This window comes from Nansenia antarctica (assembly GCF_963989245.1).
Source record: "Nansenia antarctica genome assembly, chromosome: 19".
NCBI lineage: Eukaryota > Metazoa > Chordata > Actinopteri > Argentiniformes > Microstomatidae > Nansenia > Nansenia antarctica.
The window spans coordinates 7,531,693-7,557,274 of NC_137692.1; the positions used below are offsets into that span (position 1 = coordinate 7,531,693).

The following is a 25,582-nucleotide window of genomic DNA, read 5'->3' on the forward strand; positions in this document are numbered from 1 at the left end:
CTGAAAGTGGATTAAATCAATCAGAAGTCCATAAATCCCTTGGAGTGTAAATGGGAATTTAAGTGAACAGTTTCAAGTACTACTTTAAACAAAACAAAACTGTCAGAGTCATGTGTGGATACAGTACATCCTGGAATGGGGTAGCAATGTGGATACCGCTAGGTTATAGAACTCACAACCAACAGATTAACCAACTCTCCACTAACCCTCATGATATCGTAACAACTAACCCTTACCCTCCCTAATCCAAAACCCTACCCAACTGAATTGGTGTACATGGATGTACAGTCTACAGATGTTCAAACTATAAACTATTGATTTAAAAGGGGCGGTCCAGTTTGACAGGCATTCATCTTTCTAGCCAAATCTGGAAATGCAAGTGACTCAATGTTCAATGCATTGTGTTTATATTTGGGTGTTTAATAATGATAATGATCTAACACATGCGTTGAGGAACTTACAGGTTACAGTTGTCTTTGCCAACACATTGCTCCAGCCCTGTGTCTCCAAACCCAGAACCAAAATCGTGAGCTTAGAATGATAAGGTTCTATCTCCGTTTAGGGCAGTTCAGAGATATTGAGCGTCAAAGTTTTTACATTCCATTATGTTTTGTGAGATGGAACCTTTGTGTTTTATTAATTACTAACTAAAAAATGTCAACATTTTTAAAATAACACCACACAGGCATTGATAAACACCTAATGGATCAGATTATGTAAAAAACTAAATTTTGACAAAAATGGAGATAGAACCTTATAATTCTAACGTCACGAAATCATGAATCCACTGAGCAGGACCCAATGGGGGAGGGACCACGAGGAATGTTGTTGACATCGCATCTAACCAATAGGGTTCGAGAGGAGAAGCGAACGTCCAATCAGATGTCAGCGTTGTGACGCGAGCGGATGTACCGTGTGTGTTGTGTTTCTGGACAGAAGAGAGAAGAAGGAAACACGATTCGTTTTTTGTTTCATTATTCTATGCTCTTTCATTTCTGTCGCTCATTTCATTAATCAAAGGTAAACTAAGTTCTAGTTCATGTGTTACTGAGTCTAACAGGTGTGTCGTGTTGAGACACAGATGTCAGAGTGGCTAGGCAGAGAGACAGTTAGCTAGCAGCTAACTATGCTATGTGTCTGTTAGCTAGCTGGCTAACCACCAGCCTTGCCAACACACTGAGGGTCCTGTAAGCGACGTTGGCGAACGAATAAAGTCTATAGATCGACTGTCTGACACATGTTATGCGATGAAGCTTCTCCAGTGGTCGTTGGACTGACCGCTAAGAGTGATGTAACACAGTTTGACAGCTGCTGAGTCATTAGCTAACCAGGCTAACTGAGCTAACTGAGCTAACCATGGCTCTGTCATCCCATGACAGCACACAGTGTTTTACCTGATCACCCACTGCTGTGGATACAGTCATAAGTTAGCTGAATACATGTCATGTTATTTGTCCCCATAGGGATCTGTCGTTAGTGATGTCATGTTGTGATGAACAGTAGCTGCTACACATAGCTAGCTGCCTAGCTAAGCTGCCTTTGTTGATGGAGAATGTCATTGTAGCAATCTGTTGTTGACAAGACCTGATGAATCACTTACTGCCACAATCACAACAGACAGTTGATCACTATGGCTGTGTTTATTCAGCTTGATGTTGTTGGATGTCAGATCAGATCAGATGGCCCCCCAGCAGTGACATGTTTGTCTGGTCATGTGACATGTCTGAGCTTCTGACTCCTTTGTTTGTTTCACTTTCTTCTCCACGTAAAGGATCACTCCTCAATGGGAAAAGTCTAACCATGTTTAGCTTTGAGGGAGATTTCAAAACAAGACCCAAGGTGTCACTGGGGGGAGCGAGTAAAAAGGTATGTGTGCCATAACATAGGAATACACACACACACACACACACACACACACACACACACACACACACACACACACACACACAATGCCAGACAATTGACATTGTTACTGTGTGCATTTTCTCTTTAATTTCCTCTGACAATCAAGCTAACATGCTTTGCCTTTCAGGAGGAAAAAGCAACTCTCCTACATCGCACACAAGAGGAAAGAAGGAAACGAGAGGTAACAACATGAATTAAGAGCTTTGTGTGAAAGAGGCTTGTGAATGTAAAATCATGGAGCTTTATGTGAATTGGCTAAAGTAATTTCTTTGTGATTGAGAAAGCTTAAACAAGTCATTTAGATTATTGTTTGGAAAGAAGATGTGCACTGTCACCCTTCTGCAAACATTGCAATTAATGCCGCCCTGTCATTCTCTTAGGATGAAAGGAGAAGACTGAAGAATGCAATTATAATTCAGTCCTATATACGAGGGTACCATGACCGGAAACAGCAAGTATGTCGTCAAGCATTGTCCTCAAGTCCTAAATGCACTCACACTCCTTCATCATAGTTCCTTTTTCAGCACACTTCGTCCTTACAATTCTTCATTGTAGTATACACTATCATTCCTAAACGTTGCTATACTGTTCCACCTAACCCCTCTAATCATGTCCACGTGTTTGACCTGGTTACAGTATGCCATCCAGAGGGGCAAGTTTGACCACTGTGTCTGCCAGGCACAATCAGGGGGTGGGCCGCCTGTCTCAGACAGTGCCAGCCTGAGCCTCCTAACAAGACAACTCTTATTTTTCTACAGACAGAGAGAGGACTCACATAGATTGGTGAGGACCATTGTTTATTTAATTGTGCTGTTTAGTAAGAACCTTTATTTTATTTTTATTTTTAAATTTATTTATACATTTTGTTTATTGTGATGTATTAGTTAAAACATAAACGTGTCATTGGATCTGGCTGATCCTGATGTCATGCATGTGAAAATAACACATCTTTTTCTATTTCCACAGATATGGATGTGTCAGAATCTAGTGAGAAGTAACAGCCAGTTTGTGAAGCTTCTGGCAGGGCCTGAGAGTCAGACATGTTTGTTTCAGATCAAGAGGATGCTAGGCTTTTGCTGCAGGTACAGGGGCTGCCTCCTGAATGTCTGGAGGAATGAATGAATGAATGAATGAATGAATTAATTAATTAATTAATTAATTAAATAAGCAGTCAACATTGCACCTCTCCCTCTCTCTCATAGACTTCTGCAGATTTGCAAGGATGACAGTTTGAATGTTGCTGTTCCCATGAGGATGCTGGAGATCTTTTCTTCAGAGAGAACCTATCTTCCTGTCCTTCAAGATGTCAATCGTGTAGCATCGTTAATTGAGCAGATTTTGCACTATATGGTACAGAAAGGTAAGGTAACACAATGACACTGCTTTTGTAGCGGTTCACTATGTGATCTTCATTTACCTTTTGCACAAATCGTGTAATTCCAATGTCCATTGTATTTATGCTTCATCTTCTCCTTTTCCGTCTCTTCTCCTCACATCTTCTCGCTCTGTCTTTCTCCTCTCTCAGGATACTACAGGTCGCTGTATATTCTAGTGAATCACAAGCTCCCTTCCAGTCTGGAGTATAGTGACTCTCCTTCTATCCCTCTGGCAAGCACACTGTTGGAGCACACGCTAAAGCCCCTGCACTTTACCTACTCTTCCTGCACAACAGGCGCAAGGTACAGCTTGAGAAATCTCTGTAGAGTCAAAAACATACAATTTACACATGTTTTTAAAAGATTTTTAAAATGTTTTATTTATGAACATTTTCGTTTTAAGAACTAGAAACTCAAATAGAAAATCTGAGATTCTTTACAAGGAAATATAACACAATAATATAACGGAAACAAACAAATATCAGGTCATGGGATAATCAAATTAAATAAAAAACAGAATTAGTCTATTTTTTAACATACATCGTTACATATTGTACATACAATAGTCATGAGGAATGAGATGCATTGGCTAAATAAATACACCATTTATCCCAGCGTTTTTCTCCCAGTTCTTTTGCCTTATGGTGTGAGTCATGTGTTCTAAATGATGCAGTGGGTTAACAATATTGACAAAGAGGCCAGCAGTAGGGCAGTTTCTGGAGCCAGTATTTTGTAATGGCTAATGGAAGTAAATGGAAAGATGATACCTACCTAAATGGAAGTAGCCATTTTTACTTGCCGCTAACAAAATCTTTAGGAGGTAGGTATCATCTTTCAATCAATTTACACATCTTAACCAGAACAGATATCAAGACTTCTCAAAGTTTCACTTCCAAAGAACACATGAAAATAGACTTCTGAACATGTGGGAAAGACCATAGTTTGGAGGCGGGATAGGAATGTCTTTGTCTGTGGTGTTTGCTGTTAAAATTGTCCAGTAAACTGATAATACAAACTTCAGCACTGTTTATCCTTCGAGTCGGTGGAGACATCGTAATTGATTCACCGACCTCTTTACAACAAGCAATAAAAGTGACCCAGACTCGCTTACTCGACAGAGTGCAGAATAACTATTTGCCCTCAATTTGAGACATTCTTAATGACAAATGACCTGGGGTTTCTTTTCTTTTTGAAGAAAGGCAGGACAGGAGTGAGAACAACTTGTGTACACACTCCCTCTAACAGCTGATTATCTGCCTGGGACCACCAGATGTGTTTGACAAGACAATATTGGTCCACTTACAAAGCTGAAAGGAGGAGACACTTTTAGAACAACCTACTCTCTCTATAAAACTGCATTGTCTGTGTATGAGTAATGAGTTTGACAGAAAAACCTTCTAGAATCATCTCAATTCATATGCTTGCTTATATACACTCATGAGAACTTTATTAGGAACACTACTAATAATGTGTAGGGCCTCCCTTTGCTCTCAAAACAGCCTCAATTCTTTGAGGCATTGATTCCACAAGATGTTGAAAACATTCCTTCGAGGTTCTGGTCCAAGATGACATTCAGGTGTCCTTTCAAGATGTAAATCTCCCATTCTAACACATCCCAAAGGTGTTCTATTGGATTCAGTTCTGGTGATTGGGAAGGTTTTTGCTTTGTCATATCAGGTGCGTTATCATGCTGGAAGTAGCCATTAGAAGATGGGTACATTGTGACCATGAAGGGATGCACAAATGCTCAAATAGGCTGTGGCATTCAAGTGATTGATTGTATTAACTGTCTGGCCCAAAGTGTGCCAAGAAAACCTTCCCCACACCATTACACCATTACACCACCTGAATGAATGAGAAGGTGTACAGGTGTTTCTAATAATGAGTTTAGTGAGTGTAAAGGCATTATCATGTATTACATATGAACTTATTATTCATCCATCTGACAGTGTTTGGATTGTGTGCCCTAGACATGTGTGTAATTACAATTAGGGCTGCAACTAACGATTATTTAGATAATCGATTAATCTGCAGATAATTTTTCCGATTAATCGTTTTTTTTGGGGGGGGGTGGGGAATTAAAAAAGATTTATATGGCAAATTGTATTTTATGTTTTCTAAATCAGCCAGGCCTATACATATACATGTGCAAAATGAATAAGTATTAATAACAAAATAAAAATAATATAAATAAAAAAGGCTTTGCTACATCAAATAGGTTTAACAACAGGCCATGGACTATGGCGGTAGATTGTTTCAATAAAGTAGTTGAACTCTAGCTCAATACATGCATTGTTTTAGGTAATAACTTTGCTTAATGTAAAGGTCAGTAACCCAAAGTGCAATATAGGCTACAGACAAGACACTAATGTTTTTATATAACAGATATGCTCCAAAACAATGCAATGTGTCCTCTCACTCCATACAATAGGCTAGGCGACAGTCAGTGCCTCACTCTAACTCACGGGTAGCTTGGTAGGCTACCACTAGCTAGCCTTTAGCTTATCACCTCTGCTCTACCACTGACGTTAGCCAGCTAGCTAAATACACTTGTCATGCAATATTGAATTCATGAATGCGAGCAAACACTCACTGGCTATCGCATTACATTACAGTCATTTAGCTGACGCTTCGCCAGAACTCACACTAACACATTTGCATGGAGAGCAGGAGACCATGGAAGGGCTGAGCCCAGCAGGACTTATATAATAAAACAATAGGAAGTTAGCTGTAACCCTCCTCTATAGAAACATAGTTAGTGTAACCCTCCTCTATAGAAACATAGTTAGTGTAACCCTCCTCTATAGAAACATAGTTAGTGCTCTGGTTCTTAGCACAGCTACGCAGACTACAGCTGGACGAGCAGCGTAGTGACAGTCAGCTAGCGGCAGCAGCGAGCTAACCCTGCTAGCTAACTCACTAGCATGTCCTGACAGCAGACAGCTTCACTCTCAAGGCTTTTGAGTAGCATGATTTAAATGTAGCCACCGCGCCGGTGTAGGTACCGGATTTTCCCACTTTTCCGGTTCCGGTCATAGGTTCTGCCCTTTCCGGCCATAGGTAGCGCTATGATTCGCTATGATTCGCGATGCCTACACCGGCCGGTGCGTCAACAGAAAGTAGGTTTGTTATGGAAACAAAACCCGAAAAAAAAATTTAATAAAAAAAATAAAAAAATAACAACGAATCGATAATGGCATTCGCCGCCAACGAATTGCATTATCGATTTTTAGCGATTTAATCGATTCGTTGTTGCAGCCCTAATTACAATATTGCTTGCCCTCTCCCCCTTCTCCCTTTCTCTCTCCCTTGTTTTCTTGTCACACAGGCAGTTTGTGTTTTCAGCCTTCACAGAGGAGTTTATCTCAGCCCCGTTCACAGAGCAGATCTTTCACTTCGTCATCCCAGCGTTATCGGACCCCCGCCTCTCCTTCCCATTTGAAGCCTTCCTGGGCTCCCTACAGGCCACCGTAGGCTCCTCTGCTGCTGCTCAGAGCCAGGCGCCTTGGCTCTTCTACTTTGTCCTGTCGGTGGGAGAAACCTGCTTAGGTAGGTTCTCTTAGGTATACCAGTCATGGCTTAGGTAGGTTCTCTTAGGTATACCAGTCATGGCTTAGGTAGGTTCTCTTAGGTATACCAGGCATGGCTTAGGTAGGTTCTCTTAGGTATACCAGTCATGGCTTAGGTAGGTTCTCTTAGGTATACCAGGCATGGCTTAGGTAGGTTCTCTTAGGTATACCAGGCATGGCTTAGGTAGGTTCTCTTAGGTATACCAGTCATGGCTTAGGTAGGTTCTCTTAGGTATACCAGTCATGGCTTAGGTAGGTTCTCTTAGGTATACCAGGCATGGCTTAGGTAGGTTCTCTTAGGTATACCAGGCATGGCTTAGGTAGGTTCTCTTAGGTATACCAGTCATGGCTTAGGTAGGTTCTCTTAGGTATACCAGGCATGGCTTAGGTAGGTTCTCTTAGGTATACCAGGCATGGCTTAGGTAGGTTCTCTTAGGTATACCAGGCATGGCTTAGGTAGGTTCTCTTAGGTATACCAGTCATGGCTTAGGTAGGTTCTCTTAGGTATACCAGTCATGGCTTAGGTAGGTTCTCTTAGGTATACCAGGCATGGCTTAGGTAGGTTCTCTTAGGTATACCAGTCATGGCTTAGGTAGGTTCTCTTAGGTATACCAGCCATGGCTTGGGTAGGTTCTCTTAGGTATACCAGTCATGGCTTGGGTATGTGTTTGGGTTAAATCGCCCTTAGATGGCTGACTCTTTTGCAGTCAGGGTAATAAGGGGATGTTTATAAAATGTGTGGTGAAAGGGAATGTGTGTGTGTGTGTGTAATCATTGTGTGTGTGTGTAATCCTTGTGTGTGTGTGTGTGTGTGTGTGTAATCATTGTGTGTGTGTGTGTGTGTGTGTAATCATTGTGTGTATGTGTGTGATCATTGTGTGTGTGTTGGCAGGCAAGCTATCAGAAGAGGGCCTCCACCTGTACCTGCGAGCCCTGCAGACTCTGCTGCCCCTCCTCCCCGTGTCAGAGAGCAGCAGCAGGCCTGAGGTCCACAGTGACTCAGAGGATGAGGATGACTCTGGCACCCATCCCAAATCCACACAGGTAACTATCACACACGCAGGCAGCGACCAGAAACCACTTTCGCATAATGACATATTGACATGCCTTTTTATACCCCGCCCCAAAAAAAAGGAAATTGAGTGTTCTCTAACGCAGTGGTTCTGGACTGGTCTGGCTTCTCTAACACAGTGGTTCTGGATTGGTCTGGCTTCTCTAACACAGTGGTTCTGGACTGGTCTGGCTTCTCTAACACAGTGGTTCTGGACTGGTCTGGCTTCTCTAACACAGTGGTTCTGGACTGGTCTGGCTTCTCTAACACAGTGGTTCTGGACTGGTCTGGCTTCTCTAACACAGTGGTTCTGGACTGGTCTGGCTTCTCTAACACAGTGGTTCTGGACTGGTCTGGCTTCTCTAACACAGTGGTTCTGGACTGGTCTGGCTTCGGGACACATTTTCCCAGGGTCATTAAGTCTGACCCAATTTTATAGAATTCAAACCAAGCAAATCTATTTCTAAAAAATGGACTAGTAAACAGTCCATTTAGTTATAAAATAACAAATCGAGCACATTACTCTAACAATAGCATAGCACACTGATCCTGATTAATAAACGGACGAGTATGAGCATCACAGCTGTGTGCTGCTGATCCTGGTAATTATGAATAAAATGAACATCCTAACTACATATCTGTGTTTACACACGCAATATGATCATCTCTCTGAGTTGGCTACTAAACGGGCTGTCACTCAACATGCGTTTGGGCAAGCTGATGAGATAATTGGGGATGTGCTTTACTCCTGATAAGTCGGGTGATGGCAGACAGAATCACCTTTTAGGAGTACTTCCACTACATGAGTAGCGAGGGACGGATACTAAATGGTGAATGGTAAACGGACTGCACTTATAGAGCGCCTTTTATCCAAAGCGCTTTTCAACGGCCTCTCTTTCACCCATTCACACACACATTCACACACCAATGGCGGCAAGCTACCATGCAAGGCGCCCTGGGAGCAATTTGGCGGTTCAGTGTCTTGCCCAAGGACACCTCAACATGTGGCCAGCCGGGGCTCGAACCGCCGATCTGCCAACCTTGCGATCATTAGATGGCAGCTCTACCTCCTGCGCCACAGCCGCCCCAGGATACTATCCCATCACATCGTTACACCAGAACTGGGGGAGGCTTACCTCACCGAATTTCCTTTTCTGAAAGGAAGGCTGTGATTTCTGTTCTTAAAAAAGTGACGAGAGCTTTCCCCCCGATAGCCAGCGATAGCCAACAAACCACTGAGTGATACAACATCAATACGTGCTCAGAGCCACACACTGGGGCTTCAGTCCCTTCTTATATTGTTTTTATATTATGTCAATGTACGTAAATCCCTATTTGCACTTTGCCATATTTAGCTGCTAATGACAGGTGACAGGCTGAGTCCATGTCGTCAATCAAATGTTGACGTGACCATGGCAACGACTAGCCTACCGCACGTCTTTCACGCACGTCTGTCAAAATTCAAAATAAAAGTCTGAAAGCTAAGTACTAGAAATATTTTTGGCTTTTCTCGTGTTAAAATAGACAAATGACCCACGAGCTCTAACGCTTGTAAATGTTGTATTCCCCCCCCACAGGATGACAGGATATCAGTGCAGCTGATCACAGAGGAGTGTGTCCACAAGCTGGACACCAAGCTGCAGACCAATGCACTGCTCAACCTGGTGTGGAGGGACTCTGCCAGCGAGGAGGTCTTCACCATGATGGCCTCCATCTGCCACACGCTCATGGTGCAGCACCGCATGATGGTTCCCAAAGTCAGGTCAGTAGCCCAGAGGGCTTACCAGGGTTCCCTACCAGGGTTCCCTACCAGGGTTCCCACAGGTCGTTGAAATCCTTGAAAGTTTGTGAATTTGCGGGAAAAAAATCAAGGAACAAAATCGACATGGGTCATTGAAAGTGCTTGAATTCCCCTCTCTCTCTCTCTCTCTCTCTCTCTCTCTCTCTCTCTCTCTCTCTCTCTCTCTCTCTCTCTCTCTCTCTCTCTCTCTCTCTCTCTCTCTCTCTCTCTCTCTCTCTCTCTCTCTCTCTCTCTCTCTCTCTCTCTCTCTCTCTCTCTCTCTAAAAAATATATATAGGTAACATGTAGAAGGGAATAAAACAACCATACTAGTTAATTAGTTAGCTAGATTTTAAACCGACATAACGCCGTTAGATTTGAAAACCGTTCATGGTCATTCCTATTATATACATTCTCATCTAGATCTGTCTCAAACGATGCCGTGGTGGGCCCTTGAATTTGAAGGAATTTAGTCTTGAAAGTCCTTGAAAGGTGCTTGAATTTGATGTTTCAAAAGGTGTGAGAACCTTGTTCTTTACAACATACTTCTTTGACCAAAGTAGTGTTCATTTGATTATTGTCTTAGACATTCTAGAAACTGTCTAGAAACCTGAATATTTGATCCTGAAACTTCTGTGGGGAGCTGAACAAACAGGACGGACAGCAGACTCATCTGGATTTGCACAAAAGTGAAACTGGGAGCGTCTTCTTCATTCACGTGTTGTAAGCACTAATGTAAATAACGCTGAAGCCAACCCGTTATCTGTCCTTTTAACCCACTGGCGTTTTACGGCCGGCAGAGGAAGTAGGGATGTCAGGGAAGCTGTCACTCTTGGATGAGGGTTATTAGCTGTCTCTCTTCAGGCTCATTGCATTAGAGGCAGGATGTGAGGGGGGAGATGGGAGCTGCTGCAGCTGACTAAGGGGGCTCCTGGCTGGGCTTCATGGTAGGCTGCCACCCCCTGGTTAATCATTACTGGAGCTAAACGAACAGTACTACCTGTAGGCACCGCGTACGAGTGAGATGGATGTGTATCTCAGGGTGAGATCATTACTACACTCACCACAATGAAGCTCTTGCAGGACAAGGTAAATGTGGTCATTATTTAGTACTTTAGTAGAGTATTTAGTATTTAGGAGAGTATTTAGTATTTAGGAGAGTATCACCTGAGACATTTGGCCTGGTCTCATTTTGCAAGATTCCACAATGTTCTCTAGATTACATAAAAAACAGTATAGCCTCAAATTAGTTACCCCCCCACCCCGCCCCAAAACTAAAATATGCTATCTGATAGATGCCACAGTTTGCTTACCAAATCACTTGGTGGAATAGTTCCCTCCTTAGTATTTTCCTCCTCATTTTACAGCTTCCTCAGTTCCTACGGCTTTTACCATAAATCCCCCTCCTCGTCCTCCATCATTATCGGATATCTGTACAAAATAATTAGCTCACTGAGGAAGATTAATTACTGCAGAAGTGGACGGGATAGCTTTACAAGAGGCTAAGGGGAGCAAATTGCATCCCTGCCCTGATTTACTGCTTTAAAAAAGAGAGGCTGCCCATTTGGCCCGACGGCCGGCGCATGCCTTTAATAAATATCCCAACGCTCTCCCTGATCCTCAGAAGTCAACCTCTTTTATGATTTTAGTCTTGTATGTTATGTGTACTTTATTTGATTTGTTTTAGATTAGTTTTGATCTAGCTGCAACTTTGTCTTTGTCATTGGTATGGTGTAATTTCACTTTAATTGTGTTTGATGATTATGTTTGGTTAGCCTTACCCAAATTAGCACACTGTCGCTAACTGATGGTCCCTGACAACTGTAAGTGCTAGCGGGCCACTGTCCTTCATTTGTTTTGGAGCAGTTGCGGTGATTGTGGAGTTTACGTGAGATAATTACAAATGAGCAATGCGAACACAGTGAATGAACAGTTGTCTTTACGAACAGGCCTTTGTGAATTTAACAAGTCTACTGTTATAGTTGTAGTTGTATCCCTAGATACAAAATAGAGAAAATATGTTGTCCTACTTCAGAAAATCTATTTGTATACCTGTCAGTCGTATTGAGGTTGATGAATGGTGTAGGCCTAGGCATCTATATATGTACATGGCTTTCAGTGTTGAATAAGGTAGCTGAACATCTAAGTATTAGGTATAAAAGTAGGATTAATATAGTCCCTGTTTTCTTTTGCATTGTTTCTCAAATACATTTAACTAATTATTTCATTATTCCCAAATAAAAATGATCTGAGTGGGATTTATCAAGGTCGTTTTTATGGTTAAAGCATACACACACACACACACACACACACACACACACACACACACACACACGCACACAGACATACACGTAAACATACGACCCCTTTTGATGCCTTGACTGTGTTTATTAGTGCTTCATTCCATGATTGAAATGGAGGTTTGGTTTCTAGCAGGCCGTAAATCACTGTGTCAGTCAGAATTTTAGTGCTTTGTTTCCCATTTCAATCAAACACCCAGTGCACTGACTGTAAAGGACCAAAGCACTAAGCCCAGCTCCCCTCCTCTCTTCACTGACTGTAAAGGACCAAAGCACTATGCCCAGCTCCCCTCCTCTCTTGTTCTGACAGATGGGGGGGCTTGGCACAAACTATTTCTCAAAGGTATTAAGGGTGTCACTCTCTTCACTTTGAAGGCTCATTTTAATTTTCTGCCTTTCAAATAATTTGGACACCAATGACACCAGCATTAGAATGTGTTTTTATGTGAAATACCAGCCATTTCCATTCTCTCTTTCTCTCTCTCTGTTGAGAATCCCCTTCTTAAGGCAGGCATCCTTAAAGGTGTCATTACCATAGCTCTTTAGACAGAAGCCCATTATATGCATTTTTTTTCTTAGCTTAATTACAGCATTGGTGTTACTTAGTGTTAACCCTCTGTTGGAAAGAAAACAAGCACAGTCTATGAGGAGTGATAAAGGAGCACACACACACTTGAACAAAGAGTAGTTTCACACCCCGGTGCCATGGGCCGCTGGGCTGGAGTGTTGGGGATGATGATGAGGGCTTGCTCCCCCCCCCCCCTCTTCAGTGTTATCATGTAATTCAGCCAGAGTGTGGAAGCATGCTGGTGCTCTGGGGGTCACTGTGAGGGCCAGGCCTCTCCCCCTCTCTCCTCTATTGTCTCCCCCCATCGCCATTAACTTAAATGGCGCTCCTTCAGGAAGCTCGAGGGCTGTTTATGACCTAGGGCCCATATCCTTGCCAGCAACTAGTTTACTAATGGAAGGTGCCTCGCCTAAATAAAGCTTAATGGCTCGTTTAATCTTTTTTCGTCGCGCACAAGGAATAAGGGGGGAGGGAAAGGCCAAGAAATTCCTTGGGGGAAACACTGGTCAACAGCTTTATTTATTTATTGTGTATTTTCTTTACGTGCGTCCTCTGGTTAACTGTAGAAAGTTAACAACCTCTGCTTAGAGGGCATCATGGCAGAGAAAGACATGTACCCATAATAAAGGCTACACTGACACACAGATGGATAGATGTTCAAATCCAGACAGAACTATTTAGTCCTCTTCGTAATACCTATGGATCTGCTATGGTAATACCTATGTATCTGCTATGGTAATACCTATGTATCTGCTATGGTAATACCTATGGATCTGCTATGGTAATACCTATGTATCTGCTATGGTAATACCTATGTATCTGCTATGGTAATACCTATGTATCTGCTATGGTCGCTCGTTAAAATGAAAGGCTTTGGGAAAAATGTTTTGGTTGTTGACCTGCCTGTTCCTTTCTTTTGTCACCTCCAGGCTCCTGTACAGTTTAGCTTTTAACGCACGTTTCCTGAGACATCTGTGGCACTTGATAACGTCCATGACAACAAAGATTATCACTGGGTGAGTGGAGCTAGTCTGATGTCTGCGTGTGTGTGTGCGTGCCTGCCTGCGTGTGTGTGCCTGCCTGCGTGCGTGTGTGTGTGTGCGTGCCTGCCTGCTTGCGTGTGTGTGTGTGTGTGTGTGCGTGCCTGCCTGCCTGCGTGCGTGTGTGTGTGTGTGTGTGCGTGCCTGCCTGCCTGCGTGTGTGTGTGTGTGTGCGTGCCTGCCTGCGTGCGTGTGTGTGTGTGCGTGCCTGCCTGCCTGCGTGCGTGTGTGTGTGTGCGTGCCTGCCTGCCTGCGTGCGTGGGTGGGTGCGTGAGACTCATCCTCCTGTCCCCCCCCCCTCCTCCCTCAGCTCCATGTGAGACTCATCCTCCTGTCCCCCCCCCCTCCTCCCTCAGCTCCATGTGAGACTCATCCTCCTGTCCCCCCCCCTCCTCCCTCAGCTCCATGTGAGACTCATCCTCCTGTCCTCCTCCCCCCTCCTCCCTCAGCTCCATGTGAGACTCATCCTCCTGTCCTCCCCCCCTCCTCCCTCAGCTCCATGTGAGACTCATCCTCCTGTCCTCCTCCCCCTCCTCCCTCAGCTCCATGTGAGACTCATCCTCCTGTCCCCCCCCCTCCTCCCTCAGCTCCATGTGAGACTCATCCTCCTGTCCCCCCCCCTCCTCCTCCCTCAGCTCCATGTGAGACTCATCCTCCTGTCCTCCCCCCTCCTCCCTCAGCTCCATGTGAGACTCATCCTCCTGTCCTCCTCCCCCCTCCTCCCTCAGCTCCATGTGAGACTCATCCTCCTGTCCTCCCCCCTCCTCCCTCAGCTCCATGTGAGACTCATCCTCCTGTCCTCCCCCTCCTCCCTCAGCTCCATGTGAGACTCATCCTCCTGTCCTCCTCCCCCCTCCTCCCTCAGCTCCATGTGAGACTCATCCTCCTGTCCTCCTCCCCCCTCCTCCCTCAGCTCCATGTGAGACTCATCCTCCTGTCCTCCCCCCCTCCTCCCTCAGCTCCATGTGAGACTCATCCTCCTGTCCTCCCCCCTCCTCCCTCAGCTCCATGTGAGACTCATCCTCCTGTCCTCCTCCCTCCTCCCTCAGCTCCATGTGAGACTCATCCTCCTGTCCTCCTCCCCCTCCCTCAGCTCCATGTGAGACTCATCCTCCTGTCCTCCCCCCTCCTCCTCCCTCAGCTCCATGTGAGACTCATCCTCCTGTCCTCCTCCCCCCTCCTCCCTCAGCTCCATGTGAGACTCATCCTCCTGTCCTCCTCCCTCAGCTCCATGTGAGACTCATCCTCCTGTCCCCCCCCCTCCTCCCTCAGCTCCATGTGAGACTCATCCTCCTGTCCTCCTCCCCTCCTCCCTCAGCTCCATGTGAGACTCATCCTCCTGTCCTCCCCCCTCCTCCCTCAGCTCCATGTGAGACTCATCCTCCTGTCCCCCCCCTCCTCCTCCCTCAGCTCCATGTGAGACTCATCCTCCTGTCCTCCTCCCTCCTCCTCCCTCAGCTCCATGTGAGACTCATCCTCCTGTCCTCCTCCCCCCTCCTCCCTCAGCTCCATGTGAGACTCATCCTCCTGTCCTCCCCCCCTCCTCCCTCAGCTCCATGTGAGACTCATCCTCCTGTCCTCCTCCCCCCTCCTCCCTCAGCTCCATGTGAGACTCATCCTCCTGTCCTCCCTCCTCCTCCCTCAGCTCCATGTGAGACTCATCCTCCTGTCCCCCCTCCTCCTCCCTCAGCTCCATGTGAGACTCATCCTCCTGTCCTCCCCCCTCCTCCCTCAGCTCCATGTGAGACTCATCCTCCTGTCCCCCCCCCCCCCTCCTCCCTCAGCTCCATGTGAGACTCATCCTCCTGTCCTCCTCCCCCCTCCTCCCTCAGCTCCATGTGAGACTCATCCTCCTGTCCTCCCTCCTCCTCCCTCAGCTCCATGTGAGACTCATCCTCCTGTCCTCCCTCCTCCTCCTCCCTCAGCTCCATGTGAGACTCATCCTCCTGTCCTCCCCCCTCCTCCTCCCTCAGCTCCATGTGAGACTCATCCTCCTGTCCTCCCTCCTCCTCCTCCCTCAGCTCCATGTGAGACTCATCCTCCTGTCCTCCCCCCTCCTCCCTCAGCTCCATGTGAGACTCATCCTCCTGTCCTCCTCCCCCCTCCTCCCTCAGCTCCATGTGAGACTCATCCTCCTGTCCCCCCCCTCCTCCTCCCTCAGCTCCATGTGAGACTCATCCTCCTGTCCTCCCTCCTCCTCCTCCCTCAGCTCCATGTGAGACTCATCCTCCTGTCCCCCCTCCTCCTCCCTCAGCTCCATGTGAGACTCATCCTCCTGTCCTCCCCCCTCCTCCTCCCTCAGCTCCATGTGAGACTCATCCTCCTGTCCCCCCCCCCTCCTCCCTCAGCTCCATGTGAGACTCATCCTCCTGTCCTCCTCCCCCCTCCTCCCTCAGCTCCATGTGAGACTCATCCTCCTGTCCTCCCCCCTCCTCCCTCAGCTCCATGTGAGACTCATCCTCCTGTCCCCCCTCCTCCTCCCTCAGCTCCATGTGAGACTCATCCTCCTGTCCCCCCCCCCCCTCCTCCCTCAGCTCCATGTGAGACTCATCCTCCTGTCCTCCCCCCCTCCTCCCTCAGCTCCATGTGAGACTCATCCTCCTGTCCTCCCCTCCTCCTCCCTCAGCTCCATGTGAGACTCATCCTCCTGTCCTCCCCTCCTCCTCCCTCAGCTCCATGTGAGACTCATCCTCCTGTCCTCCTCCCCCTCCTCCCTCAGCTCCATGTGAGACTCATCCTCCTGTCCCCCCCCCCCCTCCTCCCTCAGCTCCATGTGAGACTCATCCTCCTGTCCCCCCCCTCCTCCCTCAGCTCCATGTGAGACTCATCCTCCTGTCCTCCCCTCCTCCTCCCTCAGCTCCATGTGAGACTCATCCTCCTGTCCTCCCCCCTCCTCCCTCAGCTCCATGTGAGACTCATCCTCCTGTCCCCCCCCTCCTCCCTCAGCTCCATGTGAGACTCATCCTCCTGTCCTCCTCCCCCCTCCTCCCTCAGCTCCATGTGAGACTCATCCTCCTGTCCTCCCCCCTCCTCCCTCAGCTCCATGTGAGACTCATCCTCCTGTCCCCCCCCCCCTCCTCCCTCAGCTCCATGTGAGACTCATCCTCCTGTCCTCCCCCCTCCTCCCTCAGCTCCATGTGAGACTCATCCTCCTGTCCTCCCCCCTCCTCCCTCAGCTCCATGTGAGACTCATCCTCCTGTCCTCCTCCCCTCCTCCCTCAGCTCCATGTGAGACTCATCCTCCTGTCCTCCCCCCTCCTCCTCCCTCAGCTCCATGTGAGACTCATCCTCCTGTCCCCCCCCCCTCCTCCCTCAGCTCCATGTGAGACTCATCCTCCTGTCCTCCCCCCTCCTCCCTCAGCTCCATGTGAGACTCATCCTCCTGTCCTCCCCCCCTCCTCCCTCAGCTCCATGTGAGACTCATCCTCCTGTCCTCCCCCCTCCTCCTCCCTCAGCTCCATGTGAGACTCATCCTCCTGTCCTCCCCCCTCCTCCTCCCTCAGCTCCATGTGAGACTCATCCTCCTGTCCCCCCCCCCTCCTCCCTCAGCTCCATGTGAGACTCATCCTCCTGTCCTCCTCCCTCAGCTCCATGTGAGACTCATCCTCCTGTCCCCCCCCTCCTCCCTCAGCTCCATGTGAGACTCATCCTCCTGTCCTCCTCCCCCCTCCTCCCTCAGCTCCATGTGAGACTCATCCTCCTGTCCTCCCCCCCCTCCTCCCTCAGCTCCATGGTGAAGTTGCTGCAGGTGATCTCGCGAGGCTCCCCCATGTCTCTGGACGACTCCAACCGCATCATCCCCATCTTCTACCTGTTCAGCTCCCTCTTCAGCCACTCCCTCATCTCTGTACACGACAGCGAGTTCTTCGGCTACCCCATGGAAGGTAGGTACCTCCCCCCATGGAAGATAGGCCCGTCACGCACCTCCAAACCATCCCATCAAACAGTACTCAAGCATTTTCACTCTTCTGATCCCCCGCACCCCCAAAAAACAGATGTCCATCTATCCCAATTGCAAGGTTCTCTTGATGATTTTGAACATCAGCATTTTATCTAACGGTCCTGTATCACCATCGCCTCGCCTGCGTCACCCCCTCACATCGCCTCTGGAAAACATCCTCCTCCTCACCTACGAATCCCTCCACGCCTGCGCCCCCCAGTACCTCACTGACCTTCTCTGTCAACACACCCCTTCCCTAGGCATGGGCCTACTCTCCACCCCCCGCACCAACCTACGGACCTTCGGGGCCGGAGCTTTCAGTGTGGCAGCTCCCACCCTCTGGAACTCTCTCCCCACAGCGATCCGCAACGCCCCCCCTACCCTGGACACTTTAAATCAGCCCTCAAAACCCACCTGTTCTCTAAGGCCTTTGGCCCCTAGTCTAGTTTTGTCACTCTCACTGTCTTTGTTTCTTTGCTTTGTTGTTGTCTGTCTGACTGTCTGTGTATGAAATCTGTTAAGCGTCCTTGGGTTAGAGAAAGGCGCTATATAAATCTAAGCTATTATTATTATTATTATTATTATTATTATCCTCCTAACGACGATGATTCTAATGTAATGCGTTTCACCCACCCAAAGTGCGACCCTAGTCTCTCCTGTGAGTAACACCACTCCCCCCTCGGCAGGCCAGAGCCAGTCCTCCATGATGCCCTTCACGCTGGCGGAGCTGGTGACGCTGTCCCGCTGCCTCAGGGACGCCTGCCTGGGCATCATCAAGCTGGCGCACCCCGAGACCAAGACGGAGCACCGGGAGGAGTACATGGCCGCCTTCCGCAGCGTGGGGGTCAAGACCAACACCGCCGTGCAGCAGCGCATCCAGGCCGAGCAGAAACGCTGGGTCCAGCTCTTCAAGGTGACACGCACGCACACACACACACACACACACACACACACACACACACACACACACACACACACACACACGCAGGCAGAGACAGACACACAGACAGAGACAGAGACACAGACACAGATACAGACAGAGACAGACAGAGACAGACAGACACACAGACAGACAGACAGACAGACAGACAGGCAGGCAGGCACACAGACAGACACACACACACACACACTCACACAGACAGACAGACAGACACGCACACGCACACACACATACACACACACACACACACACACACACACACACACACACACACACACACACACACACACACACACCCACGTCCTAGGAACGGCAACATCTTCGGTCCATCCCGTGGAGGTTTGCAATCTCACTTCCATGAAGATTTAGTTTTTGAAAAAAAACAAGCGTTTTTCAATATCCTCTCTCATTTGATGTCATCATATACTAGTTTACATCACTTCTGTTCTCATGACTATGATGAGCGTTAGCAGCCGGCAGGTGTAATACCTACCCTTCCTTTATGAAGTGTGTGGAGAAACCCAGCGTCCACGCATGGACAGACTAGACCAGGCAGAGAGGAGTCATTGAGGTCATTCAAAGATTATTTACAGACAGGAAATGAGGCAGGTAACGACATTAGGTTAATTCACATCTGCTCTCTTCTCTCTACCTCCATCTCACTCCTCCTTGTCCTCCTCCTCTTCTCCCATCTCTCTCTCTCTGAAAGAAAGAGAAACAGTCATTAAGGGGACTTTTGTTCTTGGCTGGGAGTCTTTGTGAGAGGGATCTGAAAGGTGGTGGTGTGTACGAACACAGGCCGGATTTTCATAAAAGATCGGCGTAAACGCCTCCTGTCAGCTAAAATGACCCATTAAAGAAGTGGGAGCAGGGGAAATGCATTTTCCAAATTGAACGGCTGGATTTACAGTGGGTTTAACGCCGCTGACCCCTAACACGCTAATGTTTGGTTCGAGTCATCAGCCGTCCCTCCCCATCTTTTATCACCTCCATTGTGGAGCTATCTATTTAATTGAAAGAAGTTAATTGAATGAAAATGATCAACTAAGCTTGTATTAATATTGCTAATGGAACTTTCTTCTTGGCCATGTTTGGAGAGGGATGTCACGCCGGAGTTTGGGAAAGGCCCATTAAGGCTTGCACTTAACCCGATGGGCTAATTAAGGAATGCTTATTCATTCTCCGAGTCAGGGGGGTAGTCCCGCTCCAAACCGATTGCTGCACTTTTTACAGCGTTTTGCACTTGCCATTATTACCAACTCCGGTCGTCGCCGGACGAGGGCTTAAGATTGATTTCAGTGGTATGAAAATGAAGTGCTCTAAGGAGAACATTTCTATTCAAACTATCTCGCCTGGTTATTATATGGAAATTCACTCACTGTGACTATGATGTGACTCTCCCTGAGAGAGTGTGTGGAATGCCTATGGAGGGAGCTCTTCAGAAGGAGAAGTAGAGGTGACACGGTCAGCGCAGTGGAGTCTTCAGTGTGTTCTGTTTCATATTGTAACTGTAAGCAATTATCCTGTCATTACCTTTGTAGCTATGATTCATCGTTAGCAACTTCTTAGCAACACTCATTCACAAACACTGTGACTGTGAGACCTGGGACAACCACACATCTTACCTTGACCCTCCGCCTCTGAGAAGCACACAGAATTATAATGGTCATTCACACAGATACTGTGTCTTTACTCCTCATCCAAAGGCTGACGTCAGCAGACTCTGCTGTAATTAACAGCGCTGGACATTGAGGGACGACTCAAGTCGTTTCTCTTTTATACAACCTATAAAAGGCACACTAATGGCTGAACTCTCAAATTGTTTTCTTTAAGAGACAGAAAGGTATCCTATTGTTTAGCCCCCACATGACACTTATGGTCTTTGTTTGGACACGTATGACAACTGAAACATTTGGATACCTGTTATTTATTATATGGTTATTTTAATATGTGGGGTCAGAAAGAGGAGAGGGTGATGCATGGCTGGAGCGTGGTCAGCGTGACGGGGTGTGTGATGTATTTCACAGGTCATCACTAACTTGGTGAAGATGGTGAAGGCTCGTGACATCAGACGACCCTTTTGTCCAGTAGGTCATTGGCTCTCTGAAGAGGTCAACATCAGAGCAGATAAGGTAAGGGGCTCTCGCTTCAGCGTCTTAATGTGCTACTCAGGCTGATCAACCGTCCAGTTGACTCAATCAGACTGGCTATGGATGTATGCCTACGTATATGTGTAGTAGTTAATATGTCATATATTCCATGTTGAGTAACACTAATCGTCCTGGTCTAGGTGACTCAGCTGTATGTCCCCTCAGCCAGACACGTATGGAGGGCACGCAGGATGGGACGCATCGGGCCCCTGCAGTCAACACTTGATGGTATAATAATAATAATAATAATAATAATAATTCATTGTTTTTATATAGCGCTTTTCCTGGGCTCAAAGATGCTGACAATATGGGAAAAACAGAAAACACAGAAACAACAAGCAACAGATAACATGAGCACATAGAACACAGAGTTAACGAATGGGGAACAATTAACGCAGCAATGTCCGGGGGGGGAGGGGGCAGGGTTAGGGGAGATGGTTAGGGGTAGGGGAGGTTGTATGCATGGGAGAACAGGTAGGTTTTGAGGTGGGATTTAAAAATGGAGAGTGAGGGTGAGTCTCTGAGTGGTTGAGGGAGAGAGTTCCAGAGGTTATAACGTGGTGTAATGAGAGAGAGAGAGAGAGAGTCAAACCAGCGCCAGATAGAGCTGCTGATTATTTCGATCACCACACCGAGACGGTGTGAAAATGAGCAGATAACAATGTGTGTATGATCTCCCTAATGCCACTCCAGCCCGTACGGGATATATTCAGTTAGTGTGAACGTACTGATGAGCTCAGCCACATCTGGCCCTGTGTTTGTCTGCTCTTTTTTCATTTCCTTAAATGGACAGGCCCGCCGCTGATGGATGGGAAACGGATTGACCACCTAGGGCCATATTTCTCCTCAAAGATGGAAACCTGATGGAGACATTCAGATAGGATTGACTAATTGAGCAGAATAATTGAGCTCTAGTGGAGGGGAAGGGGGTGAATAGTGGTTTAACTCTGCTGTTGTTGCAGTTTCTTTTTGTTTTTTTGGTTTAAACGGTCTAAACCACGAGTTTAATACAAAACAAACGTCCGCTTAATGGAAATGGCCAGGCAGGTGGATGGGCAGCTCACAGTTGAGTTAATTAAAAGTGTGTATGTGTGTGTGGGTGCGTGCGTGCGTGCGTGCGTGCGTGCGTGCGTGCGTGCATGTTAGTGGAAGGGGGGGTGGGGGGAGCACGATGGACTATGCTTTAATGGCCCTCCTGTCAACGGGCAGAAGGCAGGGAGGAGAGGCCAGGCAGGGCAGAAGGCAGGGAGGAGAGGCCAGGCAGGGCAGAAGGCAGGGAGGAGAGGCCAGGCAGGGCAGAAGGCAGGGAGGAGAGGCCAGGCAGGGCAGAAGGCAGGGAGGAGAGGCCAGGCAGGGCAGAAGGCAGGGAGGAGAGGCCAGGCAGGGCAGTTAAATGATGGTTTTGGGTGGTATGGGGCTTTGGCCTATAACCACCTTTAGGTGAGACCTTTGGGGGGAGTCAGTGTCTGTGTTATCTGGTCAGTGTTGGTCATTATAAGGATACCTTTGTGAGTTTGAGTTCTGCGCTCTGGTAAGGGGAGAGAGACATAGATACAGCCTAGTTGTACATTCACCAGACAGTGCTATCTCAGCAGAAATACATGGAAAACCCAACATGGAGCTGCATTGGCCTTTTGTAGATGGATGGATGGATGGATGGATGGATGGATGGATGGATGGATGGATGGATGGATGGATGAAATAACGGGTTAATTGAGACATGGATGAATGGATAGATGACTAATTGAAGGACCCAGCTAATGAATGGTTGGATAGATGGTTTAATGGATGAGGTAAAGAAAGATGGATATACAGATGTTGAAGAGCATTGTGATCTAACATTTTTCTTGTGGTATTTGCGTTTCCAGTTGGTATGGAGCCACACCAGCTTTCTGTGTCAGAGGAGAGACATCTGGCCATCCTAACAGAGCTGCCCTTCGTTGTGCCCTTTGAGGAGCGAGTGAAGGTACTCCACATCTCATCCTATGTCCTGACACCATTACCCTTTGGTAGTAGTCTGTCTTAACTATCATCCTAAATATCTTCTTAGAAACCCATCCAAGATTGCAAAATCAATACTTCATCTTCATTTAGAGAAGAAAAAAAGCTAAGAACATATAACAACTGTTAAGTGTATTTAGATTATTGTTCTCCAACTACTATATGAGCACTAGAGATGTCCTGCTATGGGGGTTATAGGATGTTTCTCTCTCGTCCCTCTCCTGAAGATCTTCCAACGGCTGATCTATGCAGACAAGCGGGACGTGCAGGGCGACGGGCCGTTCCTGGACGGCATCAACGTCACCATCAGAAGGAACTACATCTACGAGGACGCCTACGACAAGCTCTCTCCAGAGAACGGTAAAGCGCACAGGGCCTGGATGGGGCGGCACTCTGAAACCCAGACAGTATTTATCTTCTTTGTATGTTCCATAAAAATCGAAGAATATTGAAGTTCAGGTTCCAGACTATATTAGAGATGAAGGTTAGCTTTCTCAGCAGTCTGAACTATTGAATTCCAGTAAAGCATAATTGTGATCCCGATTATTATAATGGATCACATAAAAGCGGAAATCAATTATTTTAAGTCACCTCTTATTGTGTTTGAATTTGAAAGAGCACTTTTGTCAGGGCAGTATGATTAAGAAGAGTAGTAGGGACCCTGCCTTTAGAAGCCTGAAGACGTGATCTATATCATTTATGTGTTTTTCTAAGTTATAGCTGCTCTGATTTATCGCCACACATTCATTATGCTGAAACCTGACCTCTCATGTGGATGGATTTGAATATTCCTCAGGTCAGGGAAATGCTGCCATACAAGATGTGATGTTTTTTCGGGGGGGGGGTATTTTCCTTTCCACCAATGCATTCCTAGTTTCTTTTTGTATTGTAGATGAGATGTTGTCACAAGTAAATGTGCATTTCCCCTTCCCCATTCCCCATGTCTTCTTTACCACTCAGAGACTCACCCTCACTCTCCATTTTTAAATCCCACCTCAAAACCTACCTGTTCTCCCCATGCATACAACCTCCCCTACCCCTAACCATCTCCCCTAAACCCTGCCACCCCCCTCCCCCCCTGGACATTGCTGCGTTACTTGTTCCTCGTTCGTTAACTCTGTTAACTGTGTTCTATGAGCCCCGGGAAAAGCGCTATATAAAAACAATGAATTATTATTCTATCCAGAGCCTGATCTGAAGAAGAGGATCCGGGTGCACCTGCTAAACGCCCACGGTCTGGACGAGGCGGGCATCGATGGTGGGGGCATCTTCAGGGAGTTCCTCAACGAGCTGCTCAAGTCTGGCTTCAACCCCAACCAGGGCTTCTTCAAGACCACCAACGACAGCCTACTGTACCCCAGCCCCACGGCGGAGATGCTGATGGGAGACTCTTTCGCCAGACACTACTACTTCCTGGGCAGGATTCTAGGAAAGGTAAACAGACGTCTCTGATTCAAAGCCTGGTGGAAAGTCAATGTAGATCAATATAGACTTCCCAGTGTTTGCTTATAGCCAATGCAATGTAGTCAATGTCAAGGCTGTCCCCAGACAATCTCAGAATGGAACGTTATCCCTGAATGCTTTGAGATGTTAGTCAGACATCAGACACACTTCATTATCCATGAAGATACTGGATTATGTAAACTACCAAAACTAAATTTTACAATGACGTGATTCGATGGTGATGTTGTGTCCAGCATCACTATCATTCGTTATCTCAGTGTGTTGTCCCCTGCCCCCTAGTGGTCTGTTTGGTTCACAGCCAATGATGTGGCAGATGTGCCCCAGACACCAGAAGGTCATCTGTGATTGATCAGAGGTCACTAGTCACAACCAGTGTATGTAACATTAGTCTATGGTATTGACTGACCGACAATATCGGAGAACACACGTGGTTTCAACATAACTGATCTTTTTGGTGTATTGTTGTTGTTTGTATACTTGACTGCGTATGAAATGAAAGTGTTTGCCTGATGTGTTTTGTTTTGTTTTCAAGAAAGTGACGAGGTGTAATGAAATCCCAACCCAGTTGTTCTAAACAAGGTAGCATTTGGAAAAGACAAAGAACCGTAACCTGGAGCGTGTACAAGGCATAGTTGACTTAATTAGCCTCATATGTAATCTGTTGATGGCATTGTTTTGCTGCCCCCCTCCCCCGTTGATAGCACTATTTATTAGAGCCTAATGTTTTTAAATCTTCCTTAATGCATGTGCTGGTGATTGTTTATCGTGATGCCTTGCCTGGTGGGGGGGGGGGGGTCATCTCAACCGGAGAAGAATTACCTCATGACAAGCGGTCGCCTCTCAATTAGGGCTTCCATTAGCCGATGATTCCTACCTCTTGTTTGTGTAGTGATTGCATTTGGCCGACGCTAAATCAGCTAGCCCCCACCGACAGCACATAAATAAGCGGTCAAAGCATGTGGTAATAGCATTTTGATCTGTTTTACAGTCAGGAGCATCTAAGCCTCTCTCTCTCTCTCTCTCTCTCTCTCTCTCTCTCTCTCTCTCTCTCTGAGATGGTCCAGTCCACTTATCAGAGAACCATAACTCCTCTACCTCTCTTTGCATTCATCCACTGTGAGAAATGGCTAGTCAGCTGCTAGCACGCTCTCCCCGCTCTCTCTCCAGCTAATGGCTCAGGCAATTAAGGTGGGGGGAAATTAATTTGAATTTGACTTTCAATTAACCCTACCTTAAGTTCCTCTTTCTCCATAAATACGTGTGGAGTGGCCATTTGAGTAGTGTATTGATATTTATTTAGTGCTGTTATTACCTGCATCCCGGATAAAGGGAACAGTTATAGATTAGGATTGCATCACTGGTGCAGTGACGTGTGGTACACACGCTAGGCCTTATGGGACACAGGAGATTAATATGGGTAATTAATGGTCGAGGCATGCCATTGTTGCTGGGGTGATGTATTACAGCCAGGAGTGGCTTGTCTTGGGTACTCACTGAA

The 25,582-nt window shown here is 46.9% G+C and overlaps 1 protein-coding gene across 1 annotated transcript in view; it reads left to right on the forward strand.

The window, feature by feature from the left end:
* The first annotated feature begins 926 nt into the window (after positions 1-926).
* Positions 927-25,582, forward strand: part of ube3c (ubiquitin protein ligase E3C) — a 37,638-nt gene continuing 12,982 nt past the window's right edge. The window contains exons 1-19 of the mRNA XM_080549138.1: positions 927-1,020; positions 1,772-1,866; positions 2,033-2,086; positions 2,286-2,360; positions 2,542-2,688; positions 2,872-2,987; positions 3,108-3,265; positions 3,431-3,584; positions 6,610-6,830; positions 7,743-7,894; positions 9,479-9,663; positions 13,479-13,565; positions 17,316-17,473; positions 18,216-18,442; positions 20,497-20,601; positions 20,760-20,847; positions 22,488-22,585; positions 22,848-22,980; positions 23,807-24,054. Coding sequence (XP_080405264.1) covers positions 1,801-1,866; positions 2,033-2,086; positions 2,286-2,360; positions 2,542-2,688; positions 2,872-2,987; positions 3,108-3,265; positions 3,431-3,584; positions 6,610-6,830; positions 7,743-7,894; positions 9,479-9,663; positions 13,479-13,565; positions 17,316-17,473; positions 18,216-18,442; positions 20,497-20,601; positions 20,760-20,847; positions 22,488-22,585; positions 22,848-22,980; positions 23,807-24,054 — 2,472 coding nt within the window. The 5' untranslated portion in view covers positions 927-1,020; positions 1,772-1,800. The remainder of the gene's footprint in view (positions 1,021-1,771; positions 1,867-2,032; positions 2,087-2,285; positions 2,361-2,541; positions 2,689-2,871; positions 2,988-3,107; positions 3,266-3,430; positions 3,585-6,609; positions 6,831-7,742; positions 7,895-9,478; positions 9,664-13,478; positions 13,566-17,315; positions 17,474-18,215; positions 18,443-20,496; positions 20,602-20,759; positions 20,848-22,487; positions 22,586-22,847; positions 22,981-23,806; positions 24,055-25,582) is intronic.